This window comes from Carassius auratus, chromosome 24, assembly GCF_003368295.1.
Source record: "Carassius auratus strain Wakin chromosome 24, ASM336829v1, whole genome shotgun sequence".
Lineage (NCBI taxonomy): Eukaryota > Metazoa > Chordata > Actinopteri > Cypriniformes > Cyprinidae > Carassius > Carassius auratus.
The window spans coordinates 1,565,394-1,588,388 of NC_039266.1; the positions used below are offsets into that span (position 1 = coordinate 1,565,394).

At 37.8% G+C, this 22,995-nt stretch overlaps 4 gene segments (V, D, J or C); all 4 read left to right on the forward strand.

The window, feature by feature from the left end:
- The first annotated feature begins 301 nt into the window (after positions 1-301).
- LOC113041961 (Ig kappa chain V region 3547-like) lies at positions 302-867 on the forward strand. The segment is given in 2 exon segments: positions 302-360; positions 450-867. Coding segments are annotated over 2 exon segments (384 nt in total).
- A 2,896-nt stretch (positions 868-3,763) lies between these two features.
- Positions 3,764-4,325, forward strand: LOC113041958 (immunoglobulin kappa variable 1D-13-like). The segment is given in 2 exon segments: positions 3,764-3,875; positions 3,955-4,325. Coding segments are annotated over 2 exon segments (396 nt in total).
- A 2,737-nt stretch (positions 4,326-7,062) lies between these two features.
- LOC113041801 (Ig kappa chain V region BS-5-like) lies at positions 7,063-7,846 on the forward strand. The segment is given in 2 exon segments: positions 7,063-7,417; positions 7,521-7,846. Coding segments are annotated over 2 exon segments (378 nt in total).
- A 4,745-nt stretch (positions 7,847-12,591) lies between these two features.
- On the forward strand, positions 12,592-13,232 carry LOC113042728 (immunoglobulin kappa variable 1-27-like). The segment is given in 2 exon segments: positions 12,592-12,640; positions 12,730-13,232. Coding segments are annotated over 2 exon segments (402 nt in total).
- The last annotated feature ends 9,763 nt before the right edge of the window (positions 13,233-22,995 follow it).

Below are 22,995 nucleotides of genomic sequence, written 5' to 3' on the forward strand. Positions count from 1 at the left end.
AAAAGCCCCCGAAACCTTGGAAAAAAATTAGAAGAATAAAAAAAAAAAAAAAAAAAAATAATCCTAAGGAAAACAATAGGGCTCTCGCCCTCCAGGCTTGAGCCCTAATAAAAAATAATCCTAAGGAAAACAATAGGCCTCTCGCCCTTTGGGCTTGAGCCCTAATGAACGAGCAATCTTCATTTAGAAGCTCATTTAAATACATCATCAGTTCATTTGCATATTGATCAGATGCTTCAGTGCTCTGAGAGTGTTTATAGTGCTGTGAGTTTAACACTTCATCACTGACACACACAACAATCTTCATCAACATGACCTTCATCATCATCTTCATCTGGACTCTCACAGCGTTTGCTCAAGGTTTGTGGAGCACAAGTTTGATATCAATTCATTTCTTCAAGTATATTGTCAAAGTTTTGAGTTGATTTTCTTCTTGTTGTGTGTTTCAGAGTGTAGAGGACAGATCAGCGTCACTCAGAGTCCCTCAACGACAGCAGCTCAACCAGGAGAAACAGTGAAGATCAACTGTAGAACCAGCACAGATGTGTATTACAATGGTGCTTATTATTTTTTAGCCTGGTACTTACAGAAACCTGGAGAAGCTCCTAAACTCCTGATTTATTTAGCAAACAGTCTCCAGTCAGGAACTCCATCTAGATTCAGTGGCAGTGGATCTAACAGTGATTTCACTCTGACCATCAGTGGAGTCCAGACTGAAGATGCTGGACATTATTACTGTCAGAGTATACATGAAATCAACAGTAACTGGGTGTTCACACAGTGATTGTGAGTCGTACAAAAACCTGTGTCAGTCAGAGTCACAGTGACTGAACTGATGCTGCAGCTGATCAAACACTATCACTCACTACTGACACACAGAGACCAAACACAGAACTACACATGAGCTCACAACTGAGTTAGGACTCACATCAGCTCTATTAGACTCAGATCTGTCCTGGGACAGACGGGTTTGACTCATTTATGCTCTGATTTTGTGATGAATTGATATCAAATCAATCCAAAAACACACAAATGTTTCTCTGTTACAGTTTGATAGTTTTATGTTTTTAGGTTGTACTTACAATCTTACTGATAAAGGTGCTTTATGAAACTATCACTCAAACTTCATAACTGTCTCATCAGTGCATGAGCAGAAGTGAAAGTGTTCCAGTTCAGAGCGTTGAACCGATCAAACAGTGAAACTGTGAGTTTGAGCTGAAATCAGATTTGCATTGACAGCTTTAGTGATTCTGATGGTCTCAGAATAGAGCAGCTCCGTCTCCAGAGACCATGTTCAAACCCCAAGAGCTTCAGTTCACATTTACTGCTAAACACAGCTGTTCTCAACTATTACAATCCATCAACAGCAGCTGAAACTTTAGTGAAGGAAGGACACACTGATCAATGATGCAGTCGAACACAAATGGAAGGCGTTCAGAAGCTTTATTGAATGAACAGCAATGGCAGCACATTGAAAGACTGCTTGAGTATTGAGCTGTAAATCAGGAGACTGCTGTGAATCCTGCTGCTCTTCACTGGAGAAACATCAGCACTCGGAGCTCTTGAGGAACGAGGTCTCGTGATCAGCTCCGTCATGTGTTACTCTGCAGACGAAGCGCTCGCCGGCTTCCCAGCGTGCTTTGCTGAGGCTCAGGACGCTGCTGCGGCTGTAGCGTCCGTCCCGCTCGCTCTCTGCGCTGGTCTGAACCCCCTCGGTGACCTCTGACCCGTCCAGCGTCCAGCTCACCTGCGCCCCCTGTGGAGAGTAAGAGCTGAGCAGACAGAGCAGTGCGGCTGAGTCTCCAGAGATCTGCAGAGAAGAGGGAGGCAGCAGAGACACGGAGGGCTTCACTGCGGGACCAGCTGCAACACACACACACACACACACATGCACACACACACACACACACAGCAGAAGCAGAAATTAAAAACTATTCAGTGGAGTTTAATTTTATAAGATACATATGAAACAATCTTCAGAATTTTGAAAAAACATTATTCAAGAAAATGTATGTTTATATTATGATAAAAATCCAAATTTCATTATTAATGGTACTTTTGAAATATTCATGCTATTCAGACTCACAATCATGAATATCAGCAAACTTGAGAGTTTAAATAGTTTAAATGATTAATTTTCTAAATGCTCTTCAAGTTCCTTGTTGTCTGATGACAAACACTTTATTGTTAAATGTGCCAAGATTTTAGACAAAATCATATCAAGAAATAATTAAATAGATTTTAGAGTACTGCTATCAATACATGTAAATGCATGTAATTAATCATATAAATAAAAAATAAATTTTAAAAATAATTTTAAATTATTATGGAATAAATGCAAAAAATACACTAATAAGATTTATTTCAGAAATAGTAAGTTACAGAACAAGTGAACTTTTAACTTTTAATCTCAATCTAATAAAAAAACACTGCCCACATGAAAAATAATTAGTATATTGTGATTTTGTCAAAAGGTATGGAAAACAAATTTAAATAATTGTAATATTTTTTGTGTTTTAAAAATATTATTCTTATATGACACTAACAATGAATAGTAATTTTCAGTGTAATTGTAAATGTATGTTATGATGTTGTTGTTTTTAAATGATCAGCAGCAGATGCAAACTTGATTCTGAACATGTTCATTAACTACATTTCTCTTTGTCTGGTGACGACGTCTACACAATTACATTTAGTATTATCAGACTTTTTCATGCATCTAAAAACATCCTAATTGTTATATTTACCATTAATTATAGTCAAAATTATATATATCAAGAATTAACTGACTATAAATCATGTCATCTAAAGATACAATATTCTTTTACTGATAATGAGTTAAATTATTCATGTAAAATGATAAATGAGATTTAAAAAAAAATATGAAATATACAACTTAAGTAAATGATGAAATAAATTAAATATTGCAATTATTAAAGAAACTTTACAAAAACAATTTTTATAATAAAAGGACTAATTTTAAAATGTTTTTGCAGACATAATCTAAAAATGAATTGAAATGAATGAATCAAATATCATATATTTTAATGACAGAATTGAAGAGACTTACCGATGGTCAGTTTAGTTCCTCCACCAAAAGTGTACCACAGTGCTTCATTCTAGTGAAAGCGTCGTACAAAAACCTCCGTCACACTCAAATAAACACAAACTCCAGCAGAGAAAGAGAGAAGAGACTCACACACTGATATCAGACTCAACAGCAGCTCTTCTCAACAGCACTCAGCAATTATTGAACTAAAGAGACTTTCACAAAAACAGCTTCATCATCTCTAAATGTCTCTTAACTAGGAATTAAATCTAAATAAATAATATAAACAGAAAGTCTCTATTATGATGCATTTTCTTTACACGTCTTAATTTGGCTTCTATATAAGATTATACATAATTCTCAAAGCAATTTTAATATGTTTTGATGACCTGTGACCTCTGGAATGACCTTTGCCCTCTCATTGAGTTCACAGAGACAAACTTGATTCTCTGAATGATTCAACTCTGTCACTGAATCATCAGAAAGCCTGCAGTCTGAACCAGAGACTCACACAGAATGATAAATAAATGATTTCCAGATTTTTAAAGTAGTGAAACACTCATCATTGGATCATGAGACTTAAAAACATTTAAAGGCCACAAAAACAGGAACTGTTTCCATGTGTATGTCATGTCTGTTTTCCTCCAGGAGGGTTTTTCCACACACAGAGTCACTTTGCATCAGCACAAGCTTCATCGCTCCGAGTGTTTATATCGTTCAGACTCACACACTTTATAACACACTGCTGTTTACCACGGTACACAACCAGCAAACACAATGAATCTCTTCAGCAGCTTCATCTGGATTGTGACAGCTTTTCTTCCAGGTAACAGAAGAGAAAGATACTCATTTCTGAATCTTTATTGTTGATTTAATTTGATTAACTCATATAATGTTGTTGTCAGCAGCATCCAGAGGAAACACTGTGACTCAGCCTGAAGTTCTGACTGTTTCTGAAGGACGAGACGTCACTATAGAGTGTAAAACTGATCCTGGAATATATGGCGATGCTTTAGCTTGGTATCAGCAGAAATCTGGAGAAACTCCTAAACTCATCATTAAAAAAATAAATGAACTCTATGATAAGAGTTTCAGACGATTCAGTGGGAATGGAGTACGAGATGGGACTGATTTCACTCTGACCATCAGAGGAGTCCAGACTGAAGATGCCGGACATTATTACTGTATGGGTTTTAACTGCAGACAAAATTCTGTTGGTGATTGTGTGGGTGGTGATGTGTTCACACAGTGATTGTGATTCGTACAAAAACCTGTGTCAGTCAGAGTCACAGTGACTGAACTGATGCTGCAGCTGATCAAACACTATCACTCACTACTGACACACAGAGACCAAACACAGAACTACACATGAGCTCACAACTGAGTTAGGACTCACATCAGCTCTATTAGGGTGTACACCAGGGGTCATCAACTATATTTGTCAAAGGGCCAGAATTTTTCTCGGCAGACACTGTAAAGGCCAGATACTCGTAATATAAAATAAAAAATTCGAATTGTACCCTAATATGTTATTATTTGATATACTAATTCTAATTCCAAATTTATGTTATTTTTTTACATATTACCTGTACTGCAGAAAGCCACCAGGGGGCGATAGCGAGATTTTAGGCTTCATATTTGTAAGGATGTCAATTGTCCATCACTGTCACATGCAGGCTTTCTTTTACTGTCTATGCATGCAGGTCGTAGTTTGTGGAGAACACTAGAAGAAAGGCCTTCTGAATATATTTGAATGAAAAATGGCACTCTCAAAGAGCCTTAAGCGAAAAGTTGATTCAGAGAACCATAGTTTTAATGAAGAATGGACTTTTAAGTACGTATTCATGTACTGTTAGAAATGCTGTACCTGTGTGCCTCATTTGCTTTTTTTTCATTAGATTTAAAAATGAATAAATATGGAACGGAACGGACCCGAATATTCGTTCGGTGGGTTGGTATTCGATTTGAAAATTTGACATTCGAAGAATTTTTTATTATTTTTTTATTTATTTTTTTGCACACATTGGATAGCCCGCGAAACGTTCTCATTCCCCCTTGAATAAGGCCGGCGACACACTGCGTGAGCGTCTCAGCTGCGTGATGTGTCCATTTTTTATTTCGGCTTCCATATTTAACAGATGGGAGTTTGCACACTGAGACACGCGTCTCAGGCACGTTCGAGCCACGCGGAAAACGGGTGCATGCTAGAAATAGAACCTACGCGTGTTCCAGCAACGGGAGTGTTCTCTGGCTAGAGCTCAGAACAGCGGAGTTTGTATTGACCAAAGTGCTTGTCTGAGCTTGTGTTTTCTTGCTTTGACATTGTGGAAAATATAATAATGTATTAGCATTTTTACCCGTTATTATCAATCTAAATTAATCTCGTTTTTAATTTAACTTAATTTAGTTTTTTCTTTATTTAAATTTCGTTTTTCTTTATTTAAATTACGTTTTTTTTAAAATATCGTTTTTTTAAAATATCGTTTTTTTTTTCGTTTTTCTTTATTTAAATTTCATTTTTTTTCTTTATTTAAATTTCTTTTTTTCTTTATTTAAATTTCGTTTTTCTTTATTTAAATCTACCCTTACTGTGCCAATTTGTTAGTCAGAAAAATATTAGACTACCTTAAAAGTATTGCTTAATTTAAAAGACCTGTGTGTGTGTGCGTTTTATATCACTAGTGCAGTGTCCGTTCTTGGAGCATAAGCCCTGCCCGCGTGAGGTGCGCCGCTTCCCGCTCGCGCTGTTCTGACTGTAGTTTACTAAATGTTAATTAATTCTGAATGTGTTGCGACTCGCGTGTCCATCTATATTGCACCAAATGCGACACTGAACTCCCTCGTGAAGATGATTGGATGAACGGTTCTCCTAAGCTTCAAATAGTCGATGTTCATTACTCTCACAATATAGCCTATAACCCCAGACAGTAAACTACTGCCTCGCTCTATTTATGACGTACTGACACAAAGATCAAATAATTTGCAACAGTAGCATTGTTGTGTCTAGTGTAGACAGCAGCCCTATCCCAAATCACACCCTAGACCCTCGCAGTCTTCCTCTGAGTCCACACTGCTGTGATGTAATGCCACTCTGACTGTCGGTAGAAGTCTGCCGCAGAGCTCACCTCGGTGCGGAGTCGAGAGAAGCGTGCATAGTGGCTGCAAAAGGGGCACTCATACGCACCCTTCTAGAAGCCAAAATGATGAATGGGACAATCTATGGACTCGTGGACTTCATGGACACGCACATACGGTGGCAACTGTAAGTCTGCAAGACTGGGAGTCAAGCTGTTGCGACGTGTGTGCTGCATGTTTCCAGTTCAGCACTCGGATACATTTAGCATTCACACTACATGTGTACCGCGCCCAATCCGTATAAAATTATAGGAATGCATGAAATAGCATTAGACCTCCACAGAAGTCCACAGTAACAGATGGTGCATGAAAATGTTCACACGTGAGTAAATTAAGCCCCTTTCAAACTGCGATTCCGGCAAATACACGGGTAATGTGTCCCGGTAGTTGTTGCCGGGTCGTTAGATTTAGCACTTTCACACTGCCAGTGATTACCCGGGATATGTGCGTGCTTTCACACACAACCCGTAAAGGTTCCGTAACAGCACGTGACATCAGTTCTGGCTTTTGTTCACACAGCGCTCGTTCCGGCACTGAACCCAGCAATGTCACTAGGTCCCCGACCCAGGATCAGTCCTGGAATCAATCCCGTGACGTGTTTGCTTTCACACAGAAGGCGATCCAGCAATGTTCTGGCAATTTACCGGGTCTGACGTGCAGTGTGAAAGGGTTTTTATTAAGAGTGTGTCTCATAATAATCACACTCAAAAAATTCCCACAATGCACGATAAATGCAAGTATGCATCGCTTTGGTTTCTTAAGGTCTAAAATTTGTTTTTCTTTTTTAAAGTAAATAATTCAATTGCATTATTCAGGAAATGCATGTATTAATCACATTTTTATCTGACATATTCATTTTGGATAATTTTTGGTAGCTTTTAAAGGATGTTTTGTTGGCATGACCTCTGACCTGACCTTTGCCCTCTCATGGAGCTCATAGTAACATACTTGTTTCTTGATGCAACTTTCATTTGAATAATCAGAAAACCTGAAGCTTCAGATACATGAATCAAAGTTTTTGACTCATTACATGAGAAAGATCCTAAACACTGTTATGTATTATGTGCATCAGCTGTATCTCGTACAGATTTACATCGAGATGATTTGCATCGCAGCACAAGCTTCAGCAGGTTTTATATCTCTGTGAGTCTGAACTCCGAGAATCTGAACCAACAGCAACCATGAGCTTCATCACCATCTTCATCTGGATCTTCACTAGCTGCTGTTTCACAGGTGAGGAGATAGACATGCTCTGTTCTAACTGATCATCTGTGCTGGAAATACTGTCCTTCAACAAATACTGAATTCTGATTGTTTGTTCATTTTCTTGATATAGAATCAGCAGGTGAAGTGACAGTCACTCAGACGCCTGCAGTGAAACCTGTTCAACCAGGAGACACAGTTACTATGTCCTGTAAAACCAGTCCTGAAGTTTACCAGGGTTACAGTTTTCAGCCTCTATCCTGGTACTTACAGAAACCCGGAGAAGCTCCTAAACTCCTGATTTATGCTGCAGACAATCTTGAGTCAGGAACTCCATCTAGATTCAGTGGCAGTGGATCTAACAGTGATTTCACTCTGACCATCAGTGGAGTCCAGACTGAAGATGCTGGACATTATTACTGTCAGAGTTATCACAGTGGTAGTGTGTTCACACAGTGATTGTGAGTGGTACAAAAACCTGTGTCAGTCAGAGTCACAGTGACTGAACTGATGCTGCAGCTGATCAAAGGAGGATATGAAACTCTCTCTCTCTCTCTCTCTCTCTCTCTCTATCATGCCTTGTTTTTTAATTTTCTCCTCATATTCTGACTCTCTGTAGGGAAAAGAGTAATGCTGGAAACTGGACTGATTGAATCTGCTCAGCTTTGAGGTTTTTATTTGATTCATTGATTCTCATAGATCCGTCACATGATGAGATTGAAGCTCATCTTACAAACACTAATACAGCTGCATTCAGTCGCACATCTACAGATCCTGTAATGATGACTAAATTATACTTCAACTCAATAACAGAAACTCACAGTTCAATTACATATCATATTATCATGTACATCATGAGCATTAATACAGAGGCAGGAAGAAGTACTTTAGAAACCAGCCTTTATTAGTTTGGTCCGTGGGACTGTTTCTGGAAATTTACTTTTTATTTTGCCTACCTTTTGTCTTCTGCATTCTCCTTACTATTGTCTCATGTTCTTGCCTCAGACTCGTCCCCCAGAAACAGCCCCAAATATAATCTCTTAAAAATTAATAAAAGAACCAGCCTAAGTAGGAACCAAAGTACTTCTTCCTGCCTCTCTGTATTAATGCTCATGGGTAGCCTAAATGGGTTCCACTCAGATCTTAATATTAAGTATTTTACTGTTATTTGTCAACAAAATTTAACAAGACATTTTCACCTGGCTAGACCCAATGTTTAGATCTGTTGTGGTATTTATGCAAATTAGCACATATTTAATTAGACTATGCACCATTTGTCCATGTTAACAAACGATTACTATCTCTGTAATATTGATACTCTCTGTTATTAGTTATAACTAACGTTAACCCTTAAACACAGGTGTCGTCAAGTTCGGTCCTGGAGGGCCCGTGTCCTTCAGAGTTTAGCTCCGACCTCATGACCGCCTGGAACAAGTTTGATGACCCCTGCTTAAACATTTCAGATTAAATAATAATAATAATTAACTTACCTGAGACGAGGTGTGAGCGCTTGGCTGCTGATCCGCCATTTCGGCGTCAGTGGTTTAAAACTTTGGTGGGGCGCATGCGCACTTCGTTGAATCGATTCATCTTCCCTCGGATTGTAATGCCTGTGACCTTGATGACGTATTTTTGACAGCCGTTTCGCACACTGCATTTCGTGGTCGTAATTTCGCATGTCGTGTGTGTAACAGAGCTATTGTGAAAACAAGCGCCGTGTCTGTAAACTGTCACAGTCGTACATTTTAGAGTTGTACTCTAAAAAACACACAAAATCACGTATCTGTAAACTGTCGTGGCCGTAGATTTTGGAATCCAACTCTGACAAAAAACAGAATTACATACAATAGTTTTAAATTACGCACGAGTATATTAAAATTACACCCAAATATTTTGAATTACGTACGATTATTTTTGAAAGTGATTTTATTCCATATGTCAGGGTGAACACAGCGTCAGTGGTGGTTATGTGTTCACACAATGATTGTGAGTGGTACAAAAACCTGTGTCAGTCAGAGTCACAGTGACTGAACTGATGCTGCAGCTGATCAAACACTATCACTCACTACTGACACACAGAGACCAAACACAGAACTACACATGAGCTCACAACTGAGTTAGGACTCACATCAGCTCTATTAGACTCAGATCTGTCCTGGGACAGACGGGTTTGACTCAGTTATGCTCTGATTTTGTGATGAATTGATATCAAATTAATCCAAAAACACACAAATGTTATCTCTGTTACAGTTTGATAGTTTTTATGTTTTTTTTAATGTTTTGCTACAGTCATACTGATAAACTGCCTTACGAAACTATCACGCAAACTTCATAACTGTCTCATCAGTGCATGAGCAGAAGTGAAAGTGTTTCAGTTCAGAGCGTTGAACCGATCAAACAGTGAAACTGTGAGTTTGAGCTGAAATCAGATTTGCATTGACAGCTTTAGTGATTCTGATGGTCTCAGAATAGAGCAGCTCCGTCTCCAGAGACCATGTTCAAACCCCAAGAGCTTCAGTTCACATTTACTGCTAAACACAGCTGTTCTCAACTATTACAATCCATCAACAGCAGCTGAAACTTTAGTGAAGGAAGGACACACTGATCAATGATGCAGTCGAACACAAATGGAAGGCGTTCAGAAGCTTTATTGAATGAACAGCAATGGCAGCACATTGAAAGACTGCTTGAGTATTGAGCTGTAAATCAGGAGACTGCTGTGAATCCTGCTGCTCTTCACTGGAGAAACATCAGCACTCGGAGCTCTTGAGGAACGAGGTCTCGTGATCAGCTCCGTCATGTGTTACTCTGCAGACGAAGCGCTCGCCGGCTTCCCAGCGTGCTTTGCTGAGGCTCAGGACGCTGCTGCGGCTGTAGCGTCCGTCCCGCTCGCTCTCTGCGCTGGTCTGAACCCCCTCGGTGACCTCTGACCCGTCCAGCGTCCAGCTCACCTGCGCCCCCTGTGGAGAGTAAGAGCTGAGCAGACAGAGCAGTGCGGCTGAGTCTCCAGAGATCTGCAGAGAAGAGGGAGGCAGCAGAGACACGGAGGGCTTCACTGCGGGACCAGCTGCAACACACACACACACACACTTCTTCACATCTGCAGCTACAATATTCACTGGAGCAGACGAGATAATGCAGACAAAATCACCATCAGTTCATCTTTACTGTAACTCCACATCACTGCTGTCCTTCATATAACACAAATATCCTGAATGAAGACTGAAAATATTCTCCATCAGCTATTAACAATTAAATGTACTGTTAAGAAATGTACACTACAAAAACGGTCATAATTTTAATAGCAAAAGACTGTAAAATGTTATGGGAAAAGTCCTAAACAGTTCTATATTTCACTACATAGAGTGAAAAACTGTAGTAAATCTAACAGGACATTTCATGTTATTTTACAGTAAAATATTGAATGCAGTTTTTGAAAGTGAAAGAACAAATCTGACGATCTGCTGCTGTTTTTTTTACTATAATATTTACAGTGTATCAAGCACAACATACTGTAGAAATATAAATCAGTTCTCTTAATCAAACATGATATACTGTCAAATATATGCTATTTGTTTCTGAATTAAGTAACATTTTTAAAAAGATTTTATAAAACATCTCTGACCAAGTGCAAATTCATAATTTTTTTTTGTGGTACTGTTTTAAGATTTAGGAAACAAATTGAACTATTTTGAAAATAATCAACATTAAAGACATTTTCTCATTAAGATAATTATAAGTAAATTTATAGTTTAAATAATACATTTAACATGCTTATGGGATACATTTCTTTTTGACTCACCAAATTAAATATATTCTGTCTATATCATTCAGCTTTGGTCATGCACAAATTAAAATATTTGGTCACACTTTATTTCGATAGTCCACTTTAGACCTTGTACTGACTATAAATAACTTTGTAACTACATGTCAACTACATATCAACTCAATCTCAGAAATTTGCAACTACATGTCTACTAACTGTTAGGGGTAGGTTTAGGCTTAGTATAAGTTGACAATAAGTTGACAAAGAAAGTGTTAGAAGATATTAAGCGGACAGTCTACTAATACTCTACTAACTGACATGTAGATGCAAAGTTACTTACTGCTAGTAGAGTGTCTAAAGTGGACTATCAAAATAAAGTGTTACCAAATATTTTAAGAAATAACTGAAAATTCATAAAAAAAATTGCCATTAATTAAAATATATCAAACTGTTAGCATACAAAAATGTGAAATTACTAATGTAAAATATTAAGTACAAATATAAACTATGGCTTGAGATTGAAAAGTATTGAATATCACCAAATATGACTTGTACATAATATAGCAGAGAAAATGTAATAATTAAATACATGAATGGGTGAAATCCATCAATAAAACAGAATGAAAATGTACAATAAAATTATAAATATTGTTGCAAAATGTTCTTAAATAAACTTAAACCTCCTTTTAAAACACACACACGTTATATATTGATGTTAGATAATTTAAGAAAGACTCACTTCTGATGGTCAGTTCAGTTCCTCCACCAAAAGTGTACCACAGTGCTTCATTCTAGTGAAAGCGTCGTACAAAAACCTCCGTCACACTCAAATAAACACAAACTCCAGCAGAGAAAGAGAGAAGAGACTCACACACTGATATCAGACTCAACAGCAGCTCTTCTCAACAGAACTCAGCAATTATTATAAAAAACAGCACAAAATCTTCATCTTTAATAATTAATCCTTGTTATTACATTAAGGCTAAAATCAAATCATTTGTTTCATAATTAGTCACAAAACTCATCATATTTACAAAACACTTGTTATTTAAAGCTTTGTGATGACCAAGATTTAGAAGGTGATTCCCTTGAATGACCTTTGACCTGTTATACAGTATCATACTAGACCTATCATGGATGCCATCAAATCTGTAACACAGTTATTAAATGATCTCAGCGTGAAAAACTGACTGAAACTTCACATAAAACAGTGTTTGGAGAGAGAAGCTCGGCCCAAAATAAAAGTGTCTGTTTCTGAAAATGTAATAGAAATAATTTATTAGAAAAGATATTAAACAGTAAATGATGAATCTGCTGTCTCCAGGTAAATGATGTGAGTGTGTTTGCATATTGATCAGATGCTTCAGTGCTCTGAGAGTGTTTATAGTGCTGTGAGTTTAACACTTCATCACTGACACACACAACAATCTTCATCAACATGACCTTCATCATCATCTTCATCTGGACTCTCACAGCGTTTGCTCAAGGTTTGTGGAGCACAAGTTTGATATCAATTCATTTCTTCAAGTATATTGTCAAAGTTTTGAGTTGATTTTCTTCTTGTTGTGTGTTTCAGAGTGTAGAGGACAGATCAGCGTCACTCAGAGTCCCTCAACGACAGCAGCTCAACCAGGAGAAACAGTGAAGATCAGCTGTAAAACCAGCAAAGATGTGTACAGATATAGTGGATCTGATTATTTAGCCTGGTACTTACAGAAACCTGGAGAAGCTCCTAAACTCCTGATTTATTATGCAAACCGGCTCCAGTCAGGAACTCCATCTAGATTCAGTGGCAGTGGATCTAACAGTGATTTCACTCTGACCATCAGTGGAGTCCAGACTGAAGATGCTGGACATTATTACTGTCAGAGTTTCCACTGCAGAACTAGTGGTGTTAATTGTGCGGGTGACTATGTGTTCACACAGTGATTGTGAGTGGTACAAAAACCTGTGTCAGTCAGAGTCACAGTGACTGAACTGATGCTGCAGCTGATCAAAGGAGGATATGAAACAACATCATAACACATGCATCTGAAATAAAATCATCTAAATGAATCTGTCACTCTTAATGATCATAGAGATCAGAGCATTAGTCGAGAGAAACATCTAGACACAAGTCCATTGGGACCACATTGGCCCACTTTCTAGTATATAAACGTATACTTTTAAGTACACTTTAAGTATAAAAGCAGCAAACTTTGAGTGCACAACTAGTTTACCTCGATGTTTGTTGTTTTTACTGCAATTATACAAAAAGTGAACTTATATGTATACTGAGTTTTACAATACTAAACAAGTATAACTTTACATCATCCTTTAAGTATACTACTATGTCACTATTTAGTTTTTAACTTGTGTATATTTTGTTGTATAAATATCTGAACATACAAAACCTGAACATACAAAACATCCAAAGAAAGAACAGGGTATCTGCTTGTAAACAAAAACATTTTATTCTAGCTTCAGGTATTCTTTATTAAAACACTTTAATGTGGGTAAGTTTCATAAAAAATGAAGAAATAACATTTTGAACAAAAAGCTGAAAAAAGACTCAGGATGATAATCAAAACGTAGATGTATAATAATTATTACCTCTTAATTGATCAATATTTTATTCCTACGTTACAGTTTTGATGCTGTTTCACATCAGATGATAATGTTAGATTACATGTGTTAGTATCTGTTGTTTCTTTTTTTTCTTCACTTGTGTTTTTTTGGGAATTCTGTACAGAAGATGTGTACTAGCGCCCTCTACTGTATAACAATGAAAACACGGATTCTAGGAGCACAAGTATAGCTCAAATATATTTTGAGTGTTTGTAAGTATAAGTCAAGTAAATACTTAAATGTCATTTTAATTATATTTCTAAAGAGTACATACAAAGTAAACTAAAAGCATACTTTCCTATTTTAGTTTAAAAGAAGTATACTAATAGCAGACTTGAATAAACATATTTTTTCGTACACGAAATGCATCTGAAATAAAATCATCTTCATAATCTGGTCATTCTTAATATTCATAAAGGTCAAACCATCAGTCGAGAGCAACAAACTAGATTAAATGTCCATCAGTGTCTGTTTCTGGAAAGCTCTGGGCCAGATGTATTTGTGATGCTCGAGGAGTCCTGCTACACAAGCTTTCTCCTGCACACACACTGAAGCTCAGCAGGGTTGAGTCTGGTCTGTATCTGGATGTGAGACCTTCAGAGAAGACCAGGTTTCTGCTGGAAGAGATGTTAGAGAGGACAGCAGATGGAGCTCTTCCTGTGGTCCGAGTGTTCCAGTTTTCTGTCGGGGATTTGTTGTGTTGTGCCGCGTCCGGTGTAGACAGAATCACTGACTACAATATCTATAGTGTTTTGTCCGGTGTAGACATGGTGTTACTGCTAATAGATTGTACTGTAAAAAAGCTAATGTGTGGTTAATATAAACCCCAGAGTCTTTCTCAGAAAGATAGGGGTGTAATTCTGGTGTAAAATGGTGGTCCCTACATCACATGACCCATCTTCCCCCCAGTCCCCCTCCACACACAACCATTACAAGAAGTTAGTGTTTCACATCACTTTAATTCTTACAACTTGTGTGAAACCACTTGACATTACATTAAGGTCATACACAAGCAAACACTCATATTCTGAATATTGTCACATATTACTGAATCAATCTGTGCCTTTCATATGATTGCTAAGATTCGTTGGATCATTCGTTACAAAGCGTTAAAAACTGTGATCAGTTATATTGTTCTGTCCATTAAACCAACTTACACCTGTTCACTGCTGCAGTGTTTGCATAGAGAGTGTGTTTTACATGAGCGACACACACTTCAGTGCTCTGCGTGTGTTTATAACTCTGACAAACATCAAACATGATCAACAACTGTTTCTCACTAGAACTGAACCTACAACCAACAAAAATGACTTTCATCACCATATTGATCTGGACTCTGACTGTATTATGTAGAGGTTTGTGTCTGGAAAGATATATTTGTTATTTTTAATGTAGTGAAGATATATGTTTGTTAAAGTGTTTGTGATTTCTAATCTTTCTCATTTGACAGAATCTATTGGGCAGGTGACAGTGACTCAAACTCCCTCAGTGCTGCTCGCTCAAACTGGACAATCAGTCACTGTGACCTGTACATTTAACACAGCTCCAGACTGCTGTTGTAGTGGAAAGCAGTGGTACTCAGCTGGTACTTACAGAAACCTGGAGAAGCTCCTAAACTCCTGATTTATGGAATAAGCAGCCTCCAGTCAGGAACTCCATCTAGATTCAGTGGCAGTGGATCTAACAGTGATTTCACTCTGACCATCAGTGGAGTCCAGACTGAAGATGCTGGACATTATTACTGTCAGAGTGAAAACAGTGGTCCAGTGTTCACACAGTGATTGTGAGTGGTACAAAAACCTGTGTCAGTCAGAGTCACAGTGACTGAACTGATGCTGCAGCTGATCAAACACTATCACTCACTACTGACACACAGAGACCAAACACAGAACTACACATGAGCTCACAACTGAGTTAGGACTCACATCAGCTCTATTAGACTTATGAACTGATATCAAATCAAACAAGTCCATTCTCAATTCCAGTATTGCAGTTTTTCTTTTGTTTTTGTTGATTTTATTACAATCATAAAAGTATCCCATTCCTTGATAAACTTCCTCATGAAACTACGACACAAACTTCATAACTGTCTCATCAGTGCATGAGCAGAAGTGAAAGTGTTTCAGTTCAGAGCGTTGAACCGATCAAACAGTGAAACTGTGAGTTTGAGCTGAAATCAGATTTGCATTGACAGCTTTAGTGATTCTGATGGTCTCAGAATAGAGCAGCTCCGTCTCCAGAGACCATGTTCAAACCCCAAGAGCTTCAGTTCACATTTACTGCTAAACACAGCTGTTCTCAACTATTACAATCCATCAACAGCAGCTGAAACTTTAGTGAAGGAAGGACACACTGATCAATGATGCAGTCGAACACAAATGGAAGGCGTTCAGAAGCTTTATTGAATGAACAGCAATGGCAGCACATTGAAAGACTGCTTGAGTATTGAGCTGTAAATCAGGAGACTGCTGTGAATCCTGCTGCTCTTCACTGGAGAAACATCAGCACTCGGAGCTCTTGAGGAACGAGGTCTCGTGATCAGCTCCGTCATGTGTTACTCTGCAGACGAAGCGCTCGCCGGCTTCCCAGCGTGCTTTGCTGAGGCTCAGGACGCTGCTGCGGCTGTAGCGTCCGTCCCGCTCGCTCTCTGCGCTGGTCTGAACCCCCTCGCTGACCTCTGACCCGTCCAGCGTCCAGCTCACCTGCGCCCCCTGTGGAGAGTAAGAGCTGAGCAGACAGAGCAGTGCGGCTGAGTCTCCAGAGATCTGCAGAGAAGAGGGAGGCAGCAGAGACACGGAGGGCTTCACTGCGGGACCAGCTGCAACACACACACACACACACACAAACGCACACACACACACACACACAAACGGACACACACACACGCACACACACACACACACACACACGCACGCACACACACACACACACACACACACACACACACACACACACACACACACACACACACACACACACACACACACACACAGAGAAGCAGAAGTGAAAAACTGATCAGTGGAGTTTAATTTTATAAGATACATATGAAACAATCCTCAGAATTTTGAAAAAAAAAACATAATTCAAGAAAATGTATGTTTATATTATGATGTCGCTATATGACTTAGAAAAAAAGATTATCATTTCATTATTAATGGTATTTTTGAAATATTCATGCTATTCAGATTCACAATCATGAATATCAGCAAACTTGAGAGTTAAAATAGTTTAAATGATTAATTTTCTAAATGCTCTTCAAGTTCCTTGTTGTCTGATGACAAACACTTTATTGTTAAATGTGCCAAGATTTTAGACAAAATCATATCAAGAAATAATTACATAGATTTTAAAGTACTGCTATCAATACATTTAAATGCACGTAATTAATCATATATAAAAAAAATAACATTTAAAAAGAATTTTAAATTATAAAATGTAAATAAGGATGAAATAAATGCAAAAAAAAAAAATACACTAATAAGATTTATTTCAGAAATTGTAAGTTACAGAACATGTGAACTTTTAACTTCTAATAAAAGTTCGAGTTAAGTTATTCATGTAAAATGATAAATGAGATTTAAAAAGAATACGAAAAAAATATACAACTTAAGTAAATGATGAAATAAATGAAATATTGCAATTATCAAAGAAACTTTACAAAAACATTTTTTTATAATAAAAGGACTAATTTTCAAATATTTTTGCAGAAATAATCTAAAAATGAATGAAAATGAATGAATCAAATATCATATATTTTAATGACAGAATTGAAGAGACTTACCGATGGTCAGTTCAGTTCCTCCACCAAAAGTGTACCACAGTGCTTCATTCTAGTGAAAGCGTCGTACAAAAACCTCCGTCACACTCAAATAAACACAAACTCCAGCAGAGAAAGAGAGAAGAGACTCACACACTGATATCAGACTCAACAGCAGCTCTTCTCAACAGCACTCAGCAATTATTATAAAAAACAGCACAAAATCTTCATCTTTAATAATTAATCCTTGTTATTACATTAAGACTAAAATCAAATCATTTGTTTCATAATCAGTCCCAAAAATCATCATATTTACAAAACACCTGTTATTTAAAGCTTTGTGATGACCGAGATTTAGAAGGTGACTCCCTTGAATGACCTTTGACCTGTTATACAGTATCATACTAGACCTATCATGGATGACATCAAATCTGTAACACAGTTATTAAATGATCTCAGCGTGAAAAACTGACTGAAACTTAACATAAAACAGTGTTTGGAGAGAGAAGCTCGACATAACTCGAAATAAATAATTAAATAACATGCGATAAATCATGAGTGTCGCACACAGAGAGACCAAACACAGAACTACACATGAGCTCAGAACTGAGTTAGGACTCACATCAGCTCTATTAGACTCAGATCTGTCCTGTGACAGAAAACACATGCATTTTTTTCAGTTCCATTTTAGTTTTTGTAGATTGTACTAAAATCAATCAATCAATCAATCAATCATCTTTATTTATATAGCACTTTAAACAAAATACATTGCGTCAAAGCACTGAATAACATTCATTTGGAAAACAGTGTGTCAATAATGCAAAATGATAGTTAAAGGCAGTTCATCATTGAATTCAGTTTTGACATATCTGTTCAGTTTAAATAGTGTCTGTGCATTTATTTGCAATGTCAAGTCAATGATATCGCTGTAGATGAAGTGACCCCAACTAAGCAAGCCAGAGGCAACGGCGGCAAGGAACCGAACCTCCATCGGTGACAGAATGGAGAAAAAAACCTTGGGAGAAACCAGGCTCAGTTGGGGTCAGTTCTCCTCTGACCAGACGAAAACCAGTAGTTCAATTCCAGGCTGCAGCAAAGTCAGATTGTGCAGAAGAATCATCTGTTTCCTGTGGTCTTGTCCTGGTGCTCCTCTGAGACAAGGTCTTTACAGGGGATCTGTATCTGGGCTCTAGTTGTCCTGGTCTCCGCTGTCTTTCAGGGATGTAGAGGTCCTTTCTAGGTGCTGATCCACCATCTGGTCTGGATACGTCCTGGATCCGGGTGACTGCAGTGACCCTCTGATCTGGACACAGACTGGATCTGGTGGCCACGGTGACCTCGGAACAAGAGAGAAACAGACAAATATTAGCGTAGATGCCATTCTTCTAATGATGTAGCAAGTACATAGGGTGTTATGGGAAGTGTTTCCGGTTCCGGTTTACCTAATTAATGCAGCCTAAAAATCCTTTAACGGATTTGGATATTAAAAGCATATTAGTATGTTATGTGTAAGCCAGGTTAAAGAGATGGGTCTTTAATTTAGATTTAAACTGTAAGAGTGTGTCTGCCTCCCAAACAATGTTAGGTAGGTTATTCCAGAGTTTAGGCGCCAAATAGGAAAAGGATCTGCCGCCCGCAGTTGATTTTGATATTCTAGGTATTATCAAATTGCCTGAGTTTTGAGAACGTAGCGGACGTAGAGGATTATAATGTAAAAGGAGCTCATTCAAATACTGAGGTGCTAAACCATTCAGGGCTTTATAAGTAATAAGCAATATTTTAAAATCTATACGATGTTTGATAGGGAGCCAGTGCAGTGTGGACAGGACCGGGCTAATATGGTCATACTTCCTGGTTCTAGCAAGAACTCTTGCTGCTGCATTTTGGACTAGCTGTAGTTTGTTTACGAAGCGTGCAGAACAGCCACCCAATAAAGCATTACAATAGTCTAACCTTGAAGTCATAAATGCATGGATTAACATTTCTGCATTTGACATTTAGAGCATAGGCCGTAATTTAGATATATTTTTGAGATGGAAAAATGCAGTTTTACAAATACTAGAAACGTGGCTTTCTAAGGAAAGATTGCGATCAAGTAGCACACCTAGGTTCCTTACAGATGACGAAGATTTGACAGAGCAGCCATCAAGTCTTAGACAGTGTTCTAGGTTATTACAAGCAGAGTTTTTAGGCCCTATAATTAACACCTCTGTTTTTTCTGAATTTAGCAATTAGAAATTACTCGTCATCCAATTTTTTATATCGACTATGCATTCCATTAGTTTTTCAAATTGGCGTGTTTCACCGGGCCGCGAAGAAATATAGAGCTGAGTATCATCAGCCTAACAGTGAAAGCTAACACCATGTTTCCTGATGATATCTCCCAAGGGTAACATATAAAGCGTGAAGAGTAGCGGCCCTAGTACTGAGCCTTGAGGTACTCCATACTGCCCTTGTGATCGATATGATACAAAACTTTATTCACTGCTACGAACTGATGGCGGTCATATAAGTACGATTTAAACCATGCTAATGCACTTCCACTGATGCCAACAAAATGTTCAAGTCTATGCAAAAGAATGCTGTGGTCAATTGTGTCAAACGCAGCACTAAGATCCAATAAAACTAATAGAGAGATACACCCACGATCAGATGATAAGAGCAGATCATTTGTAACTCTAAGGAGAGCAGTCTCAGTACTATGATACGGTCTAAATCCTGACTGGAAATCCTCACATATACCATTTTCTCTAAGAAGGAATATAATTGTGAGGATACCACCTTTTCTAGTATCTTGGACAGAAAAGGGAGATTCGAGATTGGTCTCAGGGGGTCTATAGTGCACTGTCTGATGTGATAATGTAGCTGACGGCCGAATGGTTGCAATTTTATCTCTAATAGTATCGATTTTAGAAGTAAAGTAGTTCATAAAGTCATTACTGTTGTGGTGTTGGGAAATGTCAACACTTGTTGAGGCTTTATTTTCCGTTAATTTACCCACTGTATTGAATAAATACCTGGGGTTATGTTTGTTTTCTTCTAAAAGAGAAGAAAAGTAATCAGATCTAGCAGTTTTTAATGCTTTTCTGTAGTATATGCTACATTCCTGCCAAGCAATACGAAATACCTCTAGTTTTGTTTTCCTCCAGCTGCGCTCCATTTTTCGGGCTGCTCTCTTTAGGGTGCGAGTATGCTCATTATACCATGGTGTCAAACTGTTTTCCTTAACCTTCCTTAAGCGTAAAGGAGCAACTGTATTTAAAGTGCTAGAAAAGAGAGAGTCCATAGTTTCTGTTACATCATCAAGTTGTTCTGAGGTTTTGGATTTGCTAAGGAATTCGGATACATCAGGAAGATGACTTAAAAAGCACTCTTTTGTGGTAGAAGTGATGGTTCTTCCATACTTGTAACAAGAAGTAGAATTTACAATTTTGGCTATATGAAGTTTGCATAGAACTAAATAATGATCTGAGATATCATCACTTGGCTGAATATATTCAACACTATCAACATCAATTCCATGTGACAGTATTAAATCTAGAGTATGATTTCGACAATGAGTAGGTCCTGAAACATGTTGTCTAACACCAATAGAGTTCAGAATGTCTATAAATGCTGATCCCAATGCATCTTTTTCATTATCGACATGGATATTTAAATCACCAACTATTAAAACTTTATCTGCAGCCAGAACTAACTCGGATGTAAAATCCCCAAACTCTTTAATAAAGTCTGTATGGTGCCCTGGTGGCCTGTATACAGTAGCCAGTACAAACATAACAGGGGATTTATCATTAACATTGGTTTCTCTGGATAATGTTATATGAAGCACCATTTCTTCAAACGAGTTATACTTGAAGCCTGCCCTCTGAGAAATCCTGAAAACGTTATTATAAATTGAAGCAACTCCTCCCCCTTTGCCTTTTAGACGCGGCTCGTGTTTATAACAGTAATCTTGGGGGGTGGACTCATTTAAAATAATGTAATCATCAGGTTTTAGCCAGGTTTCTGTCAAACAGAGCACATCTATATTATGATCAGTTATCATATTATTTACAAAAAGTGTTTTCGTAGAAAGGGATCTGATATTCAATAAGCCAAGCTTTAACATTAGTTTATCCATATTGCATTTGTTTTTTATTTGTTGAACCTCAATTAAATTGTTAACCTTAACTTGGTTTGGACGTTTTTTGTATTTTCTAGTTCGGGGAACAGACACAGTCTCTATAGTGTGATATCTAGGTGAAAGAGTCTCTATGTGCTGAGAATTAACTGACCTCTGTGACGGGAGGCAGCTAGCAGACGGTCGGTTTAGCCAGTCTGTCTGCTTCCTGACCAGGGCACCAGTTAGTCAAGTATAAACACTAAGACTATGTGCCATATTTCTAGAGAGAAGAGTGGCGCCACCCCAGGAGGGATGAAGACCATCTCTTTTCAATAGGTCAGGTCTGCCCCAAAAGCTCGTCCAATTGTCTATGAAACCTATGTTATTCTGTGGGCACCACTTAGACATCCAGCCATTGAGTGATGACAATCTGCTATGCATCTCGTCACCACGGTAAGCAGGGAGGGGACCAGAGCATATTACAGTGTCTGACATCGTGCTTGCAAGTTCACACACCTCTTTAAAGTTATTTTTAGTAATTTTAGTTCAACTAAACACCTTCCGTTTCAACTAAAAGTCTTCAGTTTCTACTATACTCTCTCTCAAACATACATACATTCTTCTCTTCTATATTCTATATATGTATGATTGTATATGTATGTGAAAGGAGAGTGTATGTGTGTGAGAGTAGAAATATATGTATGTGTGAGGAGAATGTATGTGTGCGTGAAAGCAAAAATATATGCATATGAAAGGAGTATGTATGTGTGTGTAAGAGTAAAAATGTGTGCATGTGTGAGAAGAATGAAAGTGTGTGAAAGAAAGAAAATATGTATGTGAAAGGAGAATGTGTGTGAAAATCATATTTCAATATGAATATCAATAACTGATAATATTAACATGTGAACTCGTTAAATATTTTCTTAAGTCTCAGCACAATAAACCAACTTCAACTTGTTGAAATTCTCCTGCAGTGTTTGCATAGAGAGTGTGTTTTACATGAGCGACACACACTTCAGTGCTCTGCATGTGTTTATAACTCTGACAAACATCAAACATGATCAACAACTGTTTCTCACTAGAACTGAACCTACAACCAACAAAAATGACTTTCATCACCATATTGATCTGGACTCTGACTGTTTTATGTAGAGGTTTGTGTCTGGAAAAATATATTTGTTATTTTTAATGTAGTGAAGATATATGTTGTTGATTTCTGATCTTTCTCATTTGACAGAATCTATTGGGCAGGTGACAGTGACTCAAACTCCCTCAGTGCTGCTCGCTCAAACTGGACAATCAGTCACTGTGACCTGTACATTTAACAGAGATGCAGACTGCTGTAATAATGGAAACCATTTTCTTAGCTGGCT